At 40.1% G+C, this 20,721-nt stretch overlaps 1 protein-coding gene across 5 annotated transcripts in view; it reads right to left on the reverse strand.

Annotated features, from left to right (window-relative positions):
- Nucleotides 1–20,721, reverse strand: part of LOC113012583 (tumor necrosis factor alpha-induced protein 2-like) — a 117,072-nt gene that overhangs the window by 80,888 nt on the left and 15,463 nt on the right. For 4 of the 5 annotated variants that reach the window (XM_026152870.1, XM_026152873.1, XM_026152872.1 and 1 more), the window contains exons 12-16: nucleotides 20,096–20,209; nucleotides 19,643–19,726; nucleotides 18,497–19,136; nucleotides 16,434–16,545; nucleotides 16,168–16,290 (exon numbers count right to left, since the gene is read on the reverse strand). In XM_026152870.1, the coding sequence (XP_026008655.1) occupies nucleotides 16,168–16,290; nucleotides 16,434–16,545; nucleotides 18,497–19,136; nucleotides 19,643–19,726; nucleotides 20,096–20,209 (1,073 nt within the window). Of the gene's footprint in view, nucleotides 1–10,634; nucleotides 12,055–13,096; nucleotides 13,219–13,891; nucleotides 14,048–14,162; nucleotides 14,283–14,379; nucleotides 14,504–14,605; nucleotides 14,699–14,813; nucleotides 14,906–16,167; nucleotides 16,291–16,433; nucleotides 16,546–18,496; nucleotides 19,137–19,642; nucleotides 19,727–20,095; nucleotides 20,210–20,721 lie in introns of those variants that run through there. The other variant, XM_026152869.1, reaches the window with a different exon arrangement.

Raw genomic sequence — 20,721 nt, forward strand, 5'->3', positions numbered from 1 at the left:
AATCATAAAGCCTTTGAATGAAAACAAACACTGTTGTGACAGTGATGTACACTGTTCTGATGGTGTATATGCATCAATCTATCAATCGTTTGTTGTAAGACTCAGATAATTATTTATTAAAAGCGAAACATTTTAAATGAGAATAAGAAAGAAAAGTATTTCTTTGTGCCCCCCTCTCCCTGTTAATGTCCTACATGCCCCCCTGGCCACACTTTGCTAGATCCGCCCCTGCACAGTTACCAGCTGTCAGCTACATAAAAAAGGATCCTGGTGTTATTTGTCTCTCAGAAACAGTTCATAACTTCAACTCATTCATGTCACCTAAAAGGTAAACCTGTTTCTCCATCACAGCTCTGATGATTCAGTAAGGACATCTCCTGGTTTCATCTTCATGTTTCCCTCTCACCAGATAACCAAACGATATCATCACCAGCAGCTTACAGCTGTGGCTCCAGCAAACATCAGCTGATACTAGAAATTAATATTAAATAAATTCTAACAACAGCTGATCAAGCTTAAACGCGCTGCTGTTGTTTAGCGCGACATCCGCTGGTTTCCTCTTTCTGGCGCAAAGTGGACGATAAACAAACAAGAGAGCCGATCAGCTGATCATTGATCAGTTTCATGATTGAAGTAGAAACAGGAGAGGGAGGGGAGAGAATGAGAGGCAGCTGTGCAGCGTAAACACAGAATAACTCCAGCTTTGTGCCTTTTCCATTGTAGCTGAATTACGGGACAAACTGTTCCTTTTCACCTCAATAAGAAACGCGTAATATTTCCTCTGAATACCAGACAGGACGGTTGGCAACTCTAATAACTTATGAACAAAATAAAGTTAAACATCATTAACTTCATAGCACCACCCAGCTGTATAGAAACTCCGTCATGCTAGCTAGCACGCAGTACGAAAAAGTCAGAATAACAAAAATAAACTCCACCTAAACTTGGTTCATATCTGACCCAGAGAGACTGCAGGTCATAACTTCTTACCTGAAGTTCAGTTCACACTTCGACCGGCGGCCGCCTCGGGTCTCTTTTCCTTCTGCGTCCCTTTTCCTTCATCCACATGCTGGCCTCCACCACTTGCTAATGTTACTGAATCTGTGGAAGCTCCGCGATAGCCACCACACGAAGTAACGAGTAACGACCCTATCTAAATCCCAGTAACGACTAACGCGTTCCTGATTTTGGCATAATAACTAGTTACCGTGCTCGTTACCACAATAATAACGTAGTTACTGTAATGCGTTACTTAATAACGCGTTAGTCCCAACACTGCTCATTGGAGAAGCTTCTCCAGTTCTGGGGTCAAATGGTGAAGAGTCCCAGATTTAAGCCCTGTGGGAGTGTGGTGGTCCCCCCCGCCCCTCAATGAGCCTCTAACTAATCACATGAGCCAAGGTGTGAAGACGGGTGTGGGTCAGCCAAGGTTTCGGGTGAGCTCATTGTGAAACCTGGCCCCACCCTATCATGTGATTTCCTGAGGTCAGATGGCCCAGGATGTGAGTGGGCGTTAAGGCATCTGGGAAGGGATCTCAGAACTGGATTATAGGTGGCAGACAGTTGGTGTCGTAAGCCATGAGGCAGTGTAGTTCACAGTCAGCCAAGGAAATCATGTCCAGAACAGAAGCCACAGTGAACATAGATGGCTTCTTTCACTCTTCTTTCAAACCATCAGTCTTCTCTGTTCAAAATGTGAACATTGGCATCCTCAAAAGAGTGACCTTTGTCCTTTAGATGCAGATGGACAGCCGAGTCTTGTCCCGTTGAGGTGGCTCTTCTATGTTGTGCCATGCGTTTATGAAGTGGCTGTTTGGTCTCTCCAGTGTAGCGGTCTGGGTATTCCTCGCTACACTCTACAGCATACACTACATTGTTAAGCTTGTGTTTAGGAGTTTTGTCTTTGGGATGAACCAGTTTTTGTCTGAGTGTGTTGCTGGGCCTGAAGTACACTGGGATGTCGTGCTTGGAGAAGACTCTCTGGAGTTCCGATACACCGGCTACAACAATGTTGTTTCGTTTGTCTTTCAGAGCCTCCCTAGTTGGTGTCTGATCTTCTTTTCTGTGCATCTTTGCTGACCTGTGAACCGCATGTTTTAAAAGCTTCCTTTACATGTACACTTTCCCCCTGAGATCCATTTCCAGACACCTTAACGCCCACTCACATCCTGTGTCATCTCTGTCATCGACCTCAGGAAATCACATGATAGAGTGATTTCCTTGGCTGACTTTGAACTACATCCGTTTTCACACCTTGGCTCGTGTGATTAGTTAGAGGATCATTAGGGGGTCCATTGTCCCTCTTGGGAGGACACTCCCACAGGGCTTAAATCTGGGACTCTCCACCATTTGACCCCAGAACTGAAGAAGCTTCTCGGATGAGAAGTGAAACGTCTTCAACTTAAAGAAGTCCAGACACTTTTCTTTCCAAGCTCCTTAGACTACAATGACCTGGATAACTGAGAACCTTCACAGACGGCAGCTTTACTTGCTCAACATTTGATTTTACTCCTGGTTGACTTATCTGCAGCCTTTAATAGTATTAATACTTCTCTTATTAACAGACTACACAACTGAGTTGGCATTACTGGTACTGCTCTCAAATGGTTTTCTTCATACTTGTCCAACAGATACTTCAGAATTTGTATGAATCAGCGTATGTCCTCATCTGCACCCCAAGTCTCAGTCCCTGCACCAGTTTCCTTTATTGTCATGGTCTCCGTGCCTGCCCGGTCGGCCCCACAAGGCTACAATTGCTGTTTCTGTTCTCTCCCTCTCTGCCTGGGCGGAGCTCACTGTGGGCTCCTGCCCTTGGCCCACACACACACCTGACAACACTCACCCATCATCACCGGGAGCACTATTTGAGGCTGGAACACAGATCCTCTCGTCGCTGGATGATTGTACCCCTAACGTTAGTGTTCTCACAGCTCTTGTGCTTCATATTCGTGATTTGTGATTAGTTGGTGACCTGCCTTCTCGTCTGCCTCAGATCTCCCCCCCCGGGACCTGCGACCTCCCTGCTGCGGGAACGTGTGTGAGTGTGAGCGAAGAAGACGTGGGCGAGTTACCCTGTGATTCTCCCGGAGTTTTGGATCCCTTCACTGTACATATATTGCACTGGCACTGTAAATAAACTACACCTTGGAGATACCTTACCGCTCTGCGTTTGAATCCCTGTACCAGATCGTGACAGTTATATATGTCACCCCTGAGCGATCGATGTAATCTTTTTAATAGATTTTCATACCATTGCTATGCAGATGACACAGTTTACTTTTATGTCAAGCCCAACAACCTTAACAGCCTTTCCTGCCGCAGTGACTGCTTCTCTGCCATTAATAATTGGATGTAGTCAAATTTACTTCATCGCAATTTCAGTAAACCTGAGGTTTTAGTACTTGGCCCAGGCAGTTTCTCTAAGGAGATAAGTCAGTACATCGGCCCCTTCACAAATGACTTCTAAAACTAAAAACCTTGGTATCATTTTTGACCAACACCTGAATTTTGAAACTCATATCTCAAAGCTCACCCAAACTTGTTTCCTTGACCTCAGGAATATTGCGAAATTCTGTTACTAGCATAATCCTCTGCATGGACAGGACACTGCTTATACAGCAGAGCTTCTGAAACCTGATCACTGCAGCCAACCTTTCCGATCCTCTAACCAGGATCTTCTAATTGTCCCTCACTTTAATTATTAAACCAGAGGTGATTGTACTTTTGAGGTTGTTGCAAACAAACTGTGGAACAGCCTTCCTCACTCAATCAGGTCTACTGACTCTTTTATTTGATTTAAAAGGTTTATTCCGGAGCCCGAAGCAGCTCTTGACAAAACAACCTGGCTAGCATGTACAGAGGCCTGACCACAACATTTTTGGAATGAGTAAAAGGAACTAGGTCTTGTCACTCAACATCACCTGTGGACCTGCATTTGTTGTACCTGGATGGCAACAAATGCCAACAAATGCAAGTCCAAAGTGTCACATATAAATTAATACAGGCATTTAATAACAAAGAGCTCATTCCTGAGCCTTGAGCAGCTCTTGAAGCAGGAGTGGTGACTTTTCCAGCAGCAGATTAGTGCCCATTGAGTGCCCCTACATCAATTGCTACTCTTGTGGAGGGGTTTGTGTGTTCCAGAGATCACAGGGGCTATAACGTTGGGGGGCTTTTGTCCCCTGGTAGAGTCTCATATGGCAAATTGGCCTTGGTTGAGGCACCAGACAAAGAGAAATTCAAAAACCCATATAAGAAGAAGATCCAGGGAATAGCATGGATTCCCAGCATAGGGTTACCGGGGCTCCGCTCTGGAGCCAGGGTGTTCCAAATGACAGTTAAAAGTACCAGGCCTTCCTGGAGTTCATGAATAGGGTGCATGAGGGTGCTCCAGCTGTGTTCTCTTACTGGGAGACTTCAACGCTCACGTGGGCAATGACAGTGACACCTGGAAAGGCGTGATTGGGAGGAACAGCCTGCCAGATCTGAACCAGAGCCGTGTTCTGTTACTGGACTTCTGTGCCAAACCACAAAACACAAACCACAACAAACACCATGTTTGAACATAAGGATGTCCATAAGTGCACGTGGCACCAGGACACCCAAGGCACAGGCTGATTTTGTAATTGTATCATTAGATCTGCAGCCATACGTTGTGGACACTCAGGTGAGTGTCCAGTTGAGCTGTCCACTGATACCATCCTGGCTGTGAGATGGATTAGGAGGTGGGCAAGGATAGTGAGGGAGAGCTGGGAATGCCTGGAAGAGGCCCCCATCTGCAAGATCTTCAACTCCCACCTCAGACAGAGCTTCGACAGCATTCCAAGGAGCCAGCAGGGGCTGGGTCCTGCAGGGTGTGCTCCAACTGTAGGGGGATCATACTCCTCAGCCTTCCTGGGAAAGTATATGCCAGGGTGCTGAGTGAGGGGAGTGGGAGATCGGCAGACGGATTGGTGCTGTGGCTGCAATGATGCAAATGCTGTACCAGTCCGTTGTGGTGAAGAGAAAACTGAGCGTAAAAAGCGAAGCTTTCAATTTATCTTCTGGACATGTCGGATTGGGAGGAGGCCCCTCTATCTCTCGGCTGGCCTGGGAACGCCTTGGTGTACCCCTGGACAAGCAAGAGGAGGTGGCTGGGGAGAGGGAGGTCTGGGCTTCTCTGCTAAGGCTGCTGCCCCCACAACCTGGCCCGAATAAGCAGGGGAAGATGGATGGATGGCTGTATGGATCTCTGCATATTTAGCTAGAAGTTAGTTAGAAGTTTCACCTGTGTTTGATCGTGTTAGTGGTCTGGATTTTTTCTGGTTGCTCTTCGGAGAGATGGATGCAGAACCAGCACTCAGACCTGACAGAGAGGGAAGAAGAGCACATTAGTAGAAGCTGGATTTTCTGTTAAACTGACTGTTTAGTCCCTACTTTCAAAAATATATTTGTCTTTGCCGTGTCACAGCAATACAAAACCAACTCTGAAGTTTATTTTCCTTTTTACACTGGCTGCCTGTCCGTCAGAGGATAGACTTTAAAGTTCTGATGCTGGTCTATAAAGCTCTGAATGGTTTAGGACCAAAATACATCAGTGACCTCCTGACCCAGTATGAACCTTCCAGATCCCTCAGGTCATCTGGATCCGGTCTTTTATCAGTTCCCAGAGTCAGAACCAGACACGGAGAAGCTGCATTCAGCTTTTATGCTCCATATATCTGGAACAAACTCCCAGAAAGCCTCAGATCAGCTGAAACACTCAGTTTATTTAAATCCAGGTTGAAGACTCACCTATTCTCAGCTGCATTTGAATAAAGCACCAGATCCACATTTTTAAGCTTAAATTTCAAAACTTACATTTAACTACTGATTTTATCTACTGTTCTGATTTTATCTATTGTTTTTTTTTTATTTATTATTTTTAATAAATTTTAGATCATGCTTTTTATTTGTTTTTGTTTTTTAATGTCTCTGTAAAGCACCTTGAATCACCTTGTTGTTGAATTGTGCTATATAAATAAACTTGCCTTGCTTTATGTGGGTGTTTGTGTGTCCATGGCTTTGACATTGCTTTGTATTATACAAACTGAAGAATGCAAAGTTTAAGTCATGTTGGATACAGAACAGGCTGGTGCAGCACAGCGCCAGCACCTAAAAGTGAAACTTGAATCTTGAAAAACAGTCTGACCTCATTTCTGACCACATGATGATTTAGAGTTAATGACTTGTGGTAAATTACCTTAATTACCTAATGTGTACACCTGAAATGTATAACCTTTGATAGAGGTTGAAAAGCTTAGCATTGGAAACATTAAACACTGGGTAAAATTTTGCTGTAGTGTGTTTACGTTCAACTATGATGTGTCTTAAATGGAGTTGTTTTGATTTGGTGCTTTTCCTGCATGACATTATCAGTCCCCCATCACTGTGGAGGAATTTTGCCCCAGTCTTCTTTACAATGATGCTCTCTACAGGTCCTGCCACAGGATTCAAGCTCTGGACTTTTTCTGGGATGATTCAAGTCATTGATTGTCGCCTTTCTGTTGTGGATTTGCTGCAGTGCATGAGATCATTGTCCTATTGCATGACAAACTTTGGGCCAAAAGATGGTTTCACATTTGACTATAGAATAATTAATTTCTGGGATAAAGAGCAATGTGTTTACATCTTCCATTTTTTTGTATTTAAAGTCTGAGGTGAGTTTTTTTGTATGTTTACCAGCACCAGAGGAAAGCTTGTCTGCTTATGTATGACCCAGGCATTCCTTCATTTAGCAAACGGACATGTTCCAACAAGTTTATCAGTCTTTTTGTGTTTTGTTTGATTTTTCTACCTCGGCCAAGGAGATTATGTCTTTGATAGTGTTTGTGTGCATGTATGCATGTAATTCTGTCTGAAAACATAGTAGCTTCAAAAGTTTGGGATGAATTCTGAAACTGTAGAGCGAGGTCATGTTAACTATTCATTAAAATTTACCTTACATCCACTGAGATCTTCAATATTAACTTAATGTGTGTTTATTTGTCAGAAATTGACATAAAAGCTTAGAAACTATGATTTTTAGTCTTGTGTGCATTGTTTCTCACTGCCAGTGTTTGTACTGACAACACAAAGGTACATAGGCGATGATATATATTGGCAAGGTAAATATGACATCTCAGTTTGCATACAAATATCATGTTTTTCAAGTTAACCCTAAAATGCATTATATCTTTAAAGAAAGTTTCATCAATAGAAAGAGAATGAGCTGCTAGTTAATTAGAAATACGGGTTGGTTTAAAAAAAAAACAATTTCCAAATTCAAATCGATTTTAATTTAAATAATCTGATATTAATACATTAAATCCTGGAACTGTTTTTTAAATATTGATTTCAACAACCACAAAACAGATAAAACTCCAAACAGTTAAAGAGCAGGTAAACAGATTCAGCAACGAGATGTAAAACAAAGAGTGGATCTTTCTCAGTGTACTTTGAGACCAATTTCCCACCAGAAATCTTTATTTTCTGCCTCATTGGCTTGCTTATTATGCACCGGTCTAAAGCGGTGTACAGTGTAGTCCAACGCTTTTCTTTTTTTCCCCACTGAATTTTTAATTGTAGAGAAAAAGTTAGTTCACTTTGTGTATGTCATGGCAACAGGATGAATACAAAGTTACTACTTTAGGATCTGTTCATAATTTGGAAAGGTTTTGACAGTACATAACCAAGACAAATGATCATAAACTTGCATTTGCAGAAATCACTGACAATACCCAGTCTTATTTAGAAATATACTATTATATAATTAGCTCACGTTAATCATGTCCAGTTATTACAGATAAATATTACCCATTACCTGCTCCTACATAATGTTTGTGTCAAAGTAAATCTGTCATTGCTATCTTCATCTGATTTTTACTGCACTACAAATTTCCTGTAGGACATTTAAAAAGAACAAAAGAAAACTAAATAAATATGTACAAATTACAACTATTTACTTTTATTGTTCCCTTAAAAGTAAACAGAGTGAGCTGCCATGGTGGAGCTTTGTCAGTGCATGTCTCCTATAATCAAACATCACCGTTAATGTCTTGGACAGGGGGGACACATTTCTGCACCTACAGTTTCTAAATGTAATGGTGCCTGCCTTCAGTCAGCTTGATAGATTTCTTTTTTTTGCTCTTTCTGCACTTTTCCCACACAACTTCTCCTTCCACCTGCACATACTGTGTGTACAATAGCACCCACTTCTCAGAGGAATGACTTCACACAGGCTTTCATGCTGGTCCTCTAGGGAAATATATGCAACCCTCACTCTCAAAAAGCTGGGAAACACTCATAATGTCAATGAAGATTTTAGGCATTGAACATAGAAGACACATCAAATGTAAGCACTGATGGCTAGCTTGCCACCAGTGCTTACATTTGAAAGCAGATTTTATGAAGACCTCAACGGTACTCACTGGGTGACGGAGGTTGTGTTGGAAGCCGGAGGCTCCTTCTAAACTTCCCCATCAGGCCCATATTTATGCCACCATCAGTCGACGTCTTCTCATCGCTCTTGATGGATTTGTTGCTCTTGGTGGACACCGTGTCATTGCTGGGGTTCTCAGTGGACTTGTCCATCATTTGTGACATGTTATTCCATTATCTACCCAAATGTGAGAACGAATACAAAAGAAATGTTTAAAGACAAAGTTTGTTAAATTTTAAGTAACACGTCTGTTTGGAAGAAGTAAAAAGTAATAAATACTCAAATAAAGTAATGAAGTATTTGTATTTTGTTACTTCCCATCTCTGGATTTAAATAATAATTAAGTGAATTAGATCCTACATAATAAAACCTGTATAAGTAATGTATAAAGAATCAATTCATTGTGGCTTTCACCAGGATCATCCTAAAGCTATATTACAGGTAACATTTTATATCGGATAGATTAGAAAAGATAGTGTAGAAAAACAGAGAACAACGTGTTTTTTTTTAAATTGGGGAACATTTCCTCTCATCTCTCAGGTCCTGGACTTTAAATATACTGTTTATCTGCTGTTGATCGTTTTTAGGCCTCGCAAAACTTCAATTTGTCTGGTTTACTAAATAATTCAAGGACATGCTGCACACCGTGCTGAGATAAGAAATTAGATGTCGCTGATACACAAATGTGTGTGTGTGTTTGTGTGTGTGTGTGGAGAGAGAGACAGCAGAGTGATTTCTCTCGCAGTTTTATTTTCAAGATTGATATTCAGTCCGTGTATGCAAACCGTACCTAGTTACAGTAAAGAGAAAAAGATGTACTCACCTCCGGTTTCACACAGGTGATAGAACTTCCACAGTTTCTTCCCGCTTCACCTGCTTTCGGTTTAGTTGAGGGTTGGCAAGAGGGTGTGACCGGGGCGCGCGATGGGGGCGCATTTACAATGGGCAACGTTACTTTCTCTGAGAAAGCCATATAAGTGTCAGGGCTCTGTGTGCGGGCAGGCGGAGAGGAGGATCCAAATGCAGGACTCAGACACTAACTTGAAACTCAAAAACCTCAGCTTTATTGCTGGTACGAAAACAAAACATGAAGTGAACATGGAATATGGAGAACCGAAACACACAGGCATAATCTGATGGTACGACGTGACATGGTGAAAAGGAACGCGATTTGTCCCGTACTTCAGCTAGACGGTAAAAAAAAAGAAAACATAGACACAAAGCTGGATTTATTCTGCGTCTTTACTCTGTCAGCTGTCTCTTCTTGTCCCATTCTCTCCGCCTCCCTCTCCTGTTGCTACTTCAATCATGAAACTGATCAATGATCAGCTGATCGGCTTTTCTTTCGCAAGTCCAGTCTATCGTTTGTTTATCGCCCACTTTGCGCCAGAAAGAGGAAACCATCGGATGTCGACGTTTAAGCTTGATCAGCTGTTGTTAGAATTTATTTAATATTAATTTCTAGTATCAGCTGATGTTTGCTGGAGCCACAGCTGTAAAAGCTGCTGGTCATGATGTCGGTTTGTATATCTGGTGAGAGGGAAACATGAAGATGAAACCAGGAGATGTCCTTACTGAATCATCAGAGCTGAACAGGTGATGGAGAAACAGGTTTACCTTTTAGGTGACGTGAATGAGTTGAAGGGAAGTTATGAACTGTTTCTGAGAGCCCTGGACAAATGTATACTTTAGAGGTGAAGAAGCAAGCTCTCATGTTGTTGTTTCGGTTTCTATGTTAGGCAGGTAAATAAACAAAAGTTGTAATAAAACCAAATCCAACGTGACATTAGGACATTTATGTCCACTAGAGGGTGGTCCACTGGTGTGTGCTGTAGTTATGCGTGCAGGGGTTTAGTCTTTGTCCATACCTTTTTGGGGGGGAAAAGTTGAATTGTCTTTTTTAAATAAGATGGTAGAAATATGTGAGATTTGTTTCCAAGTGCTGTTTTATGCACATCGTTACAGATATTTGCTTCAATAAAAGAAAACATTTCCAGTCCAAATAAATGAACAAATGTGAGTGGGTTAGGCTGATAGTGCTTAGTGGATATAGTGGCTTTTTATTGGTATTATAAAATATGCATTTCAGTTACACAATGTTTACATTTTCTTAGCTACAATCACAAAAAGTGAAAAAAAAAAATCCAAACATTTGAATCAACTTATACAAAACACATAAAAATAAATTTACCTGAGAAATTAATTGACTTTCACAGTTATGTCTGTTTTCCTGTACAAAATGACAAACATGTAATGTTTGTTATTTTGATGTGAAATATGTCATTTTTCTTTGTCTGATGTCAAACGCAACAAACATGAGGACAAAGGTAATATTTTTAAACAGTGTGTTTTGCTACTTCACTGTAAACACAATATTGCCATTTATCTTCTGGTACATATGCAAGAATAAAGAATTATTCTATACTAACTTGCACAAACCAAGAAACAAACATGAATCACTGCAGAAATTCTGACTTCTTCCAGTGGATGTGTACATTTTTTAAAAGCAGTACCATAAAGTATTCTGTTTTATTCTTACAAAACTATTGGATAATATCAACATGAAAACCTCACTATTTACCTAAAGGTTACATGTGAAACAATATTCCAGCGCTTCCGAGTATTATTTATCCATGTTGTTACAAGACTTGGTTTCTATTCAGCAGTATACAACAAGGTTTACAACAAGGTGCAAACATGAGGTTACACTGAAGAACAAGAAGGTCAGATTAGATTTGCCAGAAAACATCTAAAAGACCTCGCACAGGTTTCGAAAAGCCATCTTTGAAAAGATGAAACCAAGATTAACTTGTATCAGAAACATGGGAAAGTCAGAAGAAGGAGAGAAAAAACTTTTCACTACTGCATCATCTGTGAAACATGGTGCAGACAATGAGCCTCATTTACTAATACATGGACTTATACACTAATACACAAGTAGTCCACACAGAAAAATTACTGTTAAATTTGCGAAACGTTGCGTGCCAGCCTATTTTGTTATCACCACAGTTCGTATGTTAGTAAATCAAAAGCATTTGGAACCAACATGCACATTTCCCCATTTCTCTGTGTACAAAACTATGTTTACCTCCAAGTGAAGCAGAGCACGTGGTGACGATGTTTTAAGAGAGAAGCCTGCAGCTCTAAGACAAGAATTTAGGAGAAAGTTTGACTGTAGAAAATGGAATAAGTGTCTGAGGTCCAAGGAGGAAGTGTTTCCACATAAGTGATGGTCATCCAAAAATGAAAAATGACTAAATGAAAAAAAAACAAACCCTGATACTCGCTGTGTCAAACACTAACAGACAACGAGACAGAAACATGGGAAATTACCCATAACATTCACTTTGAACATCTTTACAGACAGACTGAAAACACTTCAACTCATCTTATCTACCAAACAATATAAGACAGATGCTCTGCAACCCAACTCTCAGTCAGTGATATTCTGAAAAGCAAATCAACTGCCCGTCACTTCAACTTTGGAGAAAAACGCCCGGGTTTCAGCATTAGTATGGCTTTCTTTCAGTATGTCCAGCACTGTGGTTTTGATGGTTTTCTTGTCGACTTTGGAGAGGTTTGCTTTGAGTTTAAGCAGAGCTGAAAGATGTTTTTCACTGTTGGTGACAGAAAGAAGAAAATGTTCAAAAAAAAGATGTCATGCCAAGTATTTTATGATTATGTTTATATGCTGTTTGTCATTACAGAATGAGATACTGAGAAACAAAACTGTCAGGTGAAGAAAGTCATATATGACAGTAAGATGCAAACAAATGATGATGATGATGATGATGATGTTTCAGCCTACCTTAGATTACATGAATGTGCAAAATCACCCCATTAATGCCACATGATATTAACAATGTTAATAAGTAAAAAAAAAGATTCTGCAACATTTTTTTAACTTTCAACACAAGGCTTACAAGTTCAATCATTTCTTTAAACTTGTAGTCCAAGACTGCAGGTCTTAAATCAAACAGCTGATTTGCTGATCTGTATTATTGAACCTGTTATCTTTTTCTGTGTGTAACCGGTTTCCTGCCCCTGACACACATCCTTCCTGCAAACATTAACAGCTGTCACATCACCACACCAACTATTGGAAAATGTGTCAATTTCTGTGTTAAATGCAACAATAGATGGAACTCCTATTGGTGACACTGATATGTGCCTAAATTTACATTAATCTCCAAGTTTCCACTAGTTTTATCAAATAACTCCCCATGAAATCACACACTTCCGTGGTGCTGATGCTTTCAGACACACAGACAGTCTATATGTGAGTGCTATCAACAGCAGTGTTTATGTCCCCTGATTCTCTTTCTCCTTTTCCTTTAAGGTTAGAAATAAGACAAGAACGAGACAGTTTGTTTTCCGGTGCCACATTTGGAAGAAATCTCTCCTTTCACTCTAATTAACAGCATTATTGACTTCATCTACACACAGCTGCTGCTGCTTCTCTCAGGCCTGCATGTTTTATTTAGCTTTCAGTTTCTCATATTAGTTTCCATGAATGTCGCTCATCCTGCTGACAAGAAACATCTGAAACCAACTGAGATGTTTGGCTCAGTCTACTTGCTGTTCCTCCTCAGCTATCGCCAAAAAGTGCAGTTGTTTTTGTATTAAAGTAAATAATGTTTCAGTCAGTTCAAAAGTTACCTGAGGTCGGGATAAGCAGATCCCAGTGAAACGATTTGCATCTGTATGGCAGGAATATCTTGGAGTTTTAGCACTTCTGCAATCTTGGTCAGGATTTCCTTTAACCAGTCTTGTTTGGATCCCTGTGAAGACAAATCAGTGACGTCAGTTTAGTCTGCAAGTTTCCCCAAACTGTAATCAACAAAGCAATAATGATGTTTTTCATTCTGGAGCTACTGCACTGGAGTTTGACAAGATCAATGATGTATTTGATACGTTCTTTCAGTTTCGTGAATATTGTCTTTATTTATGCACCATGTAGTCATCAACCAATGGTCAGATCTTTGAAACATTTGTAACTACAGTCCAGTTGTCCTTAAGTGGAGGGTTTTTCTTCATTTCCACCATGTTTTGCTCCATGTAAAATCTGTATAAAATATTAATTTATATGCTACAGATACAAATGTGTAATGTAAAAATCTTTTTTAACAATATACAGCAAGTGGGAAAAAAGTGGGGAAAAAAGTGGTCCATCATTTTCTATGGGTCACACTTTTGTTTTTCAGGAATGAGTCCATTGGTTTTCCATTGAGTGTATTTCATCTATATCCAGGCTTGGAGGATCAGATTTTAGTCAGCTGCTCTTTTTTTTTTGTTTCAATTTTATAGAACTTTTAATCAAAACTTCCAAACCAAATAAATGTGAAATGCAGCTGATTCTTATTCTTATTTTTTTCCAACAGCTCAGCAGAAATCTGATCACTTTTGGGTTTTATTCATGTCTCAGCTAAAGTGTGCAGTGAAGGTGGGTCTCACCATTCTGGCAAACAGCTCGTGCAGTTTCTCTCCATTTTCTTGCACAGTCTCGTAAGCCTTCTGCTGCTGATTGCTGTCCTTCAGTTTGACCTCTCCTTTCAGGAGCCTCTGGACATATTCTACTGTCACTTCCTGCTGAAGCCGACCAATCAGCTCCTGAATTTAGCCCAAGTATATAAGTAATCAGAGCACATCATAATCCTTTTACTAAAAAGTTGACAATGAAGGCAATAATGGCCATTCAATCCAAAACAAAGTTTCCTCCTTTTACCTGGTAAGAGGACTGACTGGAACCCTGAAGTTCTTGAAGCTCGTCTTCAGTGCTGTTCAGCAGCTTCTCAAACGTGTTCTTCTTCAGCCAGTCACTGGTTCCCACCTTCTGGTAGTGTGGCTGTGTGAGGAACAAATAACACATTGTTTTAAAATCTTTGATTAAAACATGTTAGGATTTAATCCTGAGGATTATTCTGCAGTTGTAAAGAACTTACTTTGAGGACCTTGCGCACAGAGGTTAATAAATAAGTGTGGGCAGACTGTTTCATCTCAGTCAGGACCGGCAAACAGTTTTCCCGCACATTCTCTGGGAACAGATCGTGCTTCTCAAAGAAGTCCCTTTAGACAGACCACACAGGACACATTAGCTCACAGTGATGTATTCTCCTTTTATGATGAAGTTAAAATCTGAATTTCCATCTAACTGGATCAGAAACAAACCTGAACTTTTCGACACAGCTGAGGTTTGCCTTTATGAAAGCTTTGCTGTGCGGTTTGTTCTGCTTAATGACGTCTTCGTGAAATTTTTGATACCTGCAGAAGATTAAAAACAGTTTTCACTTTTACTATCTTGTTATTACCAAACATAAAACTAAAATGTATTTTCAAATGACAATATTTAAAAGACAGCCTTGTGAAGCCTTGTTACCTCTGCATGAAGTCTGTCAGGTTGGATGTTATTTTCTGGGCTTTGTGTCCGTCTACAATTTTGTGCGCTGATGTCACGATGCCGTAGATAAACTGAAGACAAATGTATTGACAAATCAGTGGCAGTTTTAAGTACTCAAAGCACTTTACACAGCAATGCACTTCCATCATTTTCAGATCCAGTTAAGCACCAGGAACCAAACCCAGTGCTTTACAATGTTAGTGACAAACCCAAGTGATTAAACTACAGAACCATGGGAGGGTTTGAAACTGTGACTCTGATCCGACAGTAAATGAGTTTCTACAAATGACCCAAACAATAATGACGGTCCTTTGTTTGTTTGTTAATCTTTTTATCAAAGTTTCTCAAAGTCTTTTTCAGTTTGGTTAATATGTGCAGCAGGCTGGAAAATATTTGTCGGCACTTCTTTGGAAAGTTTTAAAGTGAATAATAGAGTAAATGTCAGTCTGCACATTTTGTTCTCCTACGATCAAAACAATGTTCTGTCAATATTTCACCACAACAATTTTTTATTGCACAGTTCTGATATAGCAATGTTTTCAAAGCCTCTCATTATGGTCAACAATTAGAAATATCATGTTCCAGAGTCTGGTGACTCAGTGTTTATGTTTAGGGTTATGAATATGCTTTGTTTCAGTTAAGTTCTGGTTATATCTTTTGGAGTTTTCTAGTTCTTTGGTTTTGCCTCCATGTCTCCCATGTGTTACACGTCCCTTGTCTAGTTTCCTGTCTAGCGTCTCCCCTGTCAGCTGTGTCTTCTTGTCAAGTCCGTGTCTCTGTGTCTGTGTCCTGTTTCCTGTTTTACTTTGACAGTCTTGCTTCCTTTGTTAATGTTTTTAATTTTGCTTCCTGTCCATTTCGTTATGTCAGATTAGTCCCAGCTGTTGTCCTCCTGTTTCTCTTTCCCTCGTTTACTACCTGGTGTATTTAATCCCCGTGTTTTCCTCTGTCCGTAGTCGTGTCATTAACTACCCTCTCTGTGTTATCTTGTGTTATGCTTTGATTAAATCTTAGTTCTCCATTTCTGGCATCGTTTCTAGTTTTTTTAGTTTTCCAGTCTGAGTTTCATGTGCTTAGTTTTTAACTGCACAATAAGCCGGCCTCCTTTAGTTAAATCTTTCGTTTCGTGAGTCTTGTATTTGGGACCTTCATCCTGCCTGCCACACAGCAAACCATCACAAGAAGTAAACAAAATGCAAAACTCACTATAAGGACCCTTAAAGTTAGCCAACACAAGTGATTCCTTTCATTTTGTGTTGATACATCTTTATTCAAGCTTTATAAAAGTATTGATTTCAGCCTCTTTTATATCAAGTTGTTGCAGCAACTCTACCTGGATGACATCATAGGCCACAGGACTGGCGTAGCAACCATCATCTCTTGTGGGCTCCTTTCCTTGATCCCACTCTTTCTTTGCTTCATCCAATACTCGGTCAATAAAAATCATCAGGTCGCTCTAAACACACAACAACACACCGTTGTCACTATTATATCTACAATATTCTATGAGCTATAATAAAACAAACTATAACTTTTTTTGAACAGCATTCTAAAAACGTGCAAAGCAAATTAAACGTATGACAACAAATCCTTTGTTACCTGTTGTTTGCTGAGGTACTGCTCCTCCAGAGGTTTCAGTAACTCGTCAGGAAGCAGGTTTCCCAGCGCTTCAGTATTGATATTACTGGCCAGCTCAGGTTTTTCAAGGATTCTGGTACACAGAGCAGATACAGCCCAAGTTGTATTTAGTCTACACGTCATTTGTTATTTCAGTTTAATTCACTTTAGTTCTACTTATATAGCGCCAAATCACTACATCAGTTGCCTCAAAGCACTTTGTATTGTAAGATAAGACACTACAATAACACAGAGAAAACTGCAACAATGAAACGACCCTGTATGATTAAACAGTAGGAAGGAAAAACTCCCTATTTACAGGAAGACAAGGCTCTGGGAGGGGCGGCCATCTGCTATGACCACTTGAGGGTGCGGAGAGAAAGACAGGATCAGATGTTGTGGAAGAGAGGTGGAGATTAATAATAACTCATGATTAAATGCAGAGTGGTTTAAAAACACACAGAAAGTGAAAAGAGGTGAGTGCAAAAGAAACTCATGGGGAAGGCCCAGCAGCCTAGACCTACTGCAGCATAACTAAGGGATGATTCAAGGTCATCTGATCTAGCCGTTTATGCTTTGTCAAAAGTGAAAGATTTAAGCCTCATCTTAAAAGTAGGGTGGCTGTCTTCTGATTCCCAACTGGGAGCTGGTTCTTCCATAGAAGAAGAGCCTGAAAGCTGAAGGCTCTCCCTTCCATTCTACTAAGTGCTCTATTGCTGTGATATGGTACTAAGACGTCTTTAAGAGTAGATGAGATCTGATTATTGAAGACCTTTAATGTGAGAAGATTTTAAATTTGATTCTGGATTCAACAGTTAGCCGATGAAGAGAAGCCAGTATGGAAGAAATATGATCTCTCTTTCTAGTCCCTGTAGGTACTCCTCCGGAAGCTTTTTTGGATCAACTAGAAAGTTTTCGGGGAGTTTTTAGGACAACATGACCACAATGAATTGGAATAGTCCATACTAGAAGTAATAAATGCAGGAATTAGTTTTTCAGCATCAGTCCAAGACAGAATGTTTCTGATCTATGTGTATTAAAGGGCATATCTTGGTCAAAAATGACTCCTAGGTTCATCACAGTGTTACTGAAGGCCAATTGATCCAAAGTCAAAATCTGGTTAAATGCCATATTTCTAAGCTTTTCAGGGCCGGGTACAATAACCTCAGTTTTATCTCATTTTAGAAGCAGGAAATTAGAGGTCATCCATGTTTTTATGTCTTTAAGGCATTTCTCTTTAACTAATTGGTGTGTGTCTGTGTAGCAATGACAATGCTATGCCTTAAAATGAAATTAGTCCCAGCTAAGAACCCTGTTGAACTCCATAATTAACCTTAATGTGTGAAGAAAACTCTACATTAACATGAACAAGTCTGTTAGATAAATATTATTTAAACCACTGCAGCATAGTATCTCTAATACAAACAGCATGCTCTAATTGCTGTGATTAAATATTATGGTCAATAGTATCAAAATTTAATATAGCGCATTAAGCCACCAGAAATGAATCAGAATCAGAATACTTAGGAAATTATGTAAAATGGTTGCTTAATGTACTGAAATCAGCATGGTGGCACAGTGATTAGCACTGCTGCCTCACAGCAAGAAGATCCTGAGTTCATTTCTACCTGGCCAGGGCCTTTCTGTGTGGAGTTTGCATGTTCTCCCCATGTTTACCTGGGTTCTCTCCGGATACTTCAGCTTCCTCCCGCAGTCCAAAGACATGCAGTTAGTGGGGTTAGATTAATTGGTGATTCAAAATTGCCCATAGGCGTAATTGTGAGTGCGAATGGTTGTCTGTCTCTATGTGTTAGCCCTGTGATAGACTGGCGACCTGTCCAGGATGTACCCTGCCTCCCTATGGTAGCTGGGATAGGCTCCACCCCCCACTCCCCGGCGATGCTGACAAAGATAAGTGGAAGAGAATGGAATGGATGGATGAAAGCCACCAAAAATTTGCAGCTAAAAGACAGGCGTATAAATAAATATAAATAAATCCCAGCATAAAAATAATATGCTACTTCAAACAAAAACTAATTGCTTACTCTGGATAAGATTCCTTCACCCATTGCAGGAGGAAACTGCAGTCATCCACAGAACCCACAGAACCCACAATCTTTCTGAGCCTGGCCTTGACAGTTTGATGGTACTGTCTTGCATAAAAGTTACAGATGTCCATCTCTGGTGGGTAGCAGTTGTTCACCTTCTCCACCACCTGCTGCAGGTCGTCCTTCAGCTGTTTGCCCATGGACTGGATAGTTGCCTGGATAGTTGACTGGTTAACCTGGTCACCAGTGGGGCTCGATGGATTATCCATACGCCCATTTACTAATTCATGAAGCACTTTGTCATGGTGCTTCTTCCACTCGCTGGGCCTCCAGGCTGGTGGAGTTTGAGAATTTTGTTTCCATAGCTGGTCCTGCTCTTCCTCAAGGTTGATGGCTTTCACTGCAGACTTCAGAGCAGACGCTGATGCTTCCTCACTGCTGAGAGAAAAGCTCTGCTGCAGAATCTGCCATACATGCTCTTCAAGGGCTTTATGGTCTGCAGCAAGCTTTTCTACTGCTTCCTTGTTGGCCTCCGCCTCAGCTGTCTCCCAAAACAGATGTTTCTCCCTGTCTATCAGTTCCTGAGTGGCTTCACAAAAGGCTTGCCTTTCAAGGTATTCCTCAAAAGTAGGAGTCACTGGTGGACAATAACAAAGACAATTTTTTTTAAATTATCAGCACTATTTTATAGATGAATCATCCAGGCTCTGTTAAACTGCTTTGATACTTTCTCAAGTTTTCAGTCCTAAATATGAAACAGGTCAGAAGAAGAGTTTATAGCAATTATTATTTTATCGTTCCACAATTTTACTGTGGAAAACACTTTTATTTATAACATGTTTCTGACTGGATTTTTGGACCTCTGACCTTTATAACTATTTAAATAATATCCATTTTGATGTATGTCCAATGTTCCCAAATTAATTTTATTTTCACTTTTTTGGGAAAAAAAACTGATCAAAACAATTTTTCTCTTGATATCTATGATAGTAAACATTGAAACAAATCTTTCTAAACAGTGAAATGAATGGTGCACATGTACTATATACCCATAATTAAATATAATAAAAATAATTATAATCAAACTCATATCAAGTATATTTAAATGGGGTTGAACAAATAAAAAATATTTATACTTCCCACCTTTTTCATCCATCGAGGGGGGTTTATCCTCGTCCCTTTTCTGTTTAAAATAAAACTTTCTCTTTTGGGATCTATTGTTGGGATCTGAAACAAAGTACACAGTTTAATGAAGTCTGATTAACAGACTGCAGAGATGATTTCAATCTTTTGTGATTTGTATGCAATAAAGATTGGCAATGGATACTCTAATAAGATTGTCTTTTATATGTTATTTTTCTGCCCAGTGAGGTTGAAATTTGGCTTCGGCTTGATGTTTAAAGGTGCACAGTGACAGGAAATAAAAACGCACATCAAATGCATTGCACCTAGCAAGTCTGTTTTGAAAATGTAAGGAGTAGAAAGGAGATATATTTACACTAAAAGCATTAAAAAGTAAAAACAAAAAGTTAAAAGGAATACTTAAAGCACTGCAAATTAAAAATAAATACACTAAAATGTATTTGTACTTCCCACCTTTTTCTTCCTTCAAGTCTTCAGAGGGGAGTGTATCCACTTCCTGTTTCCGTCTCCAACGAATGGATTCTCTCAGTCTATTAAATGTATTATCAAACCTCGGCATGCTGGGATCTAAAAAAGCAAAGCACACAGTTTAATGTAGTTTTAATGACAGACTGCAGACACGATTTCTGATCTTTTGTTTTCTCCACTTTGCACAGAGAAGCATCAGCAGTGCTGTTTTGTTGTCCACTATAATGACCACTGCAGAGAACATTTTAGTTTGTTCTTTTATGACTGTATAATCTTAATGGGCCATCTACTTCATTGTTTTAATGGACTTCCCTACCACTGCTATGCTGATGACAAACAGTTTTACTTTTACATCAGACCCAACAACGTTAACAATCAATGATTCTCTGTCATTACTACTTGGATGTATTCAAATTTACTTGTGGCAGGGTGTGGTCTGTGGCGCCGCTGCAGGGAGGCTGACACGCTGGAGCTGCATCAGCAATTACGCCTCACCTGCTTAAGAGGGATGAACTCAGTCCTGATGTGGTGGTTGTTGGTGTGTGTGGCCGGCAGCTGAAAAGCTGCAGCCGTGTGTGAAGTTACAACAACCGTAATTAAGAAAAGGGTTA

Source organism: Astatotilapia calliptera, chromosome 19, assembly GCF_900246225.1.
Source record: "Astatotilapia calliptera chromosome 19, fAstCal1.2, whole genome shotgun sequence".
In the NCBI taxonomy this organism is placed as follows: Eukaryota; Metazoa; Chordata; class Actinopteri; order Cichliformes; family Cichlidae; genus Astatotilapia; species Astatotilapia calliptera.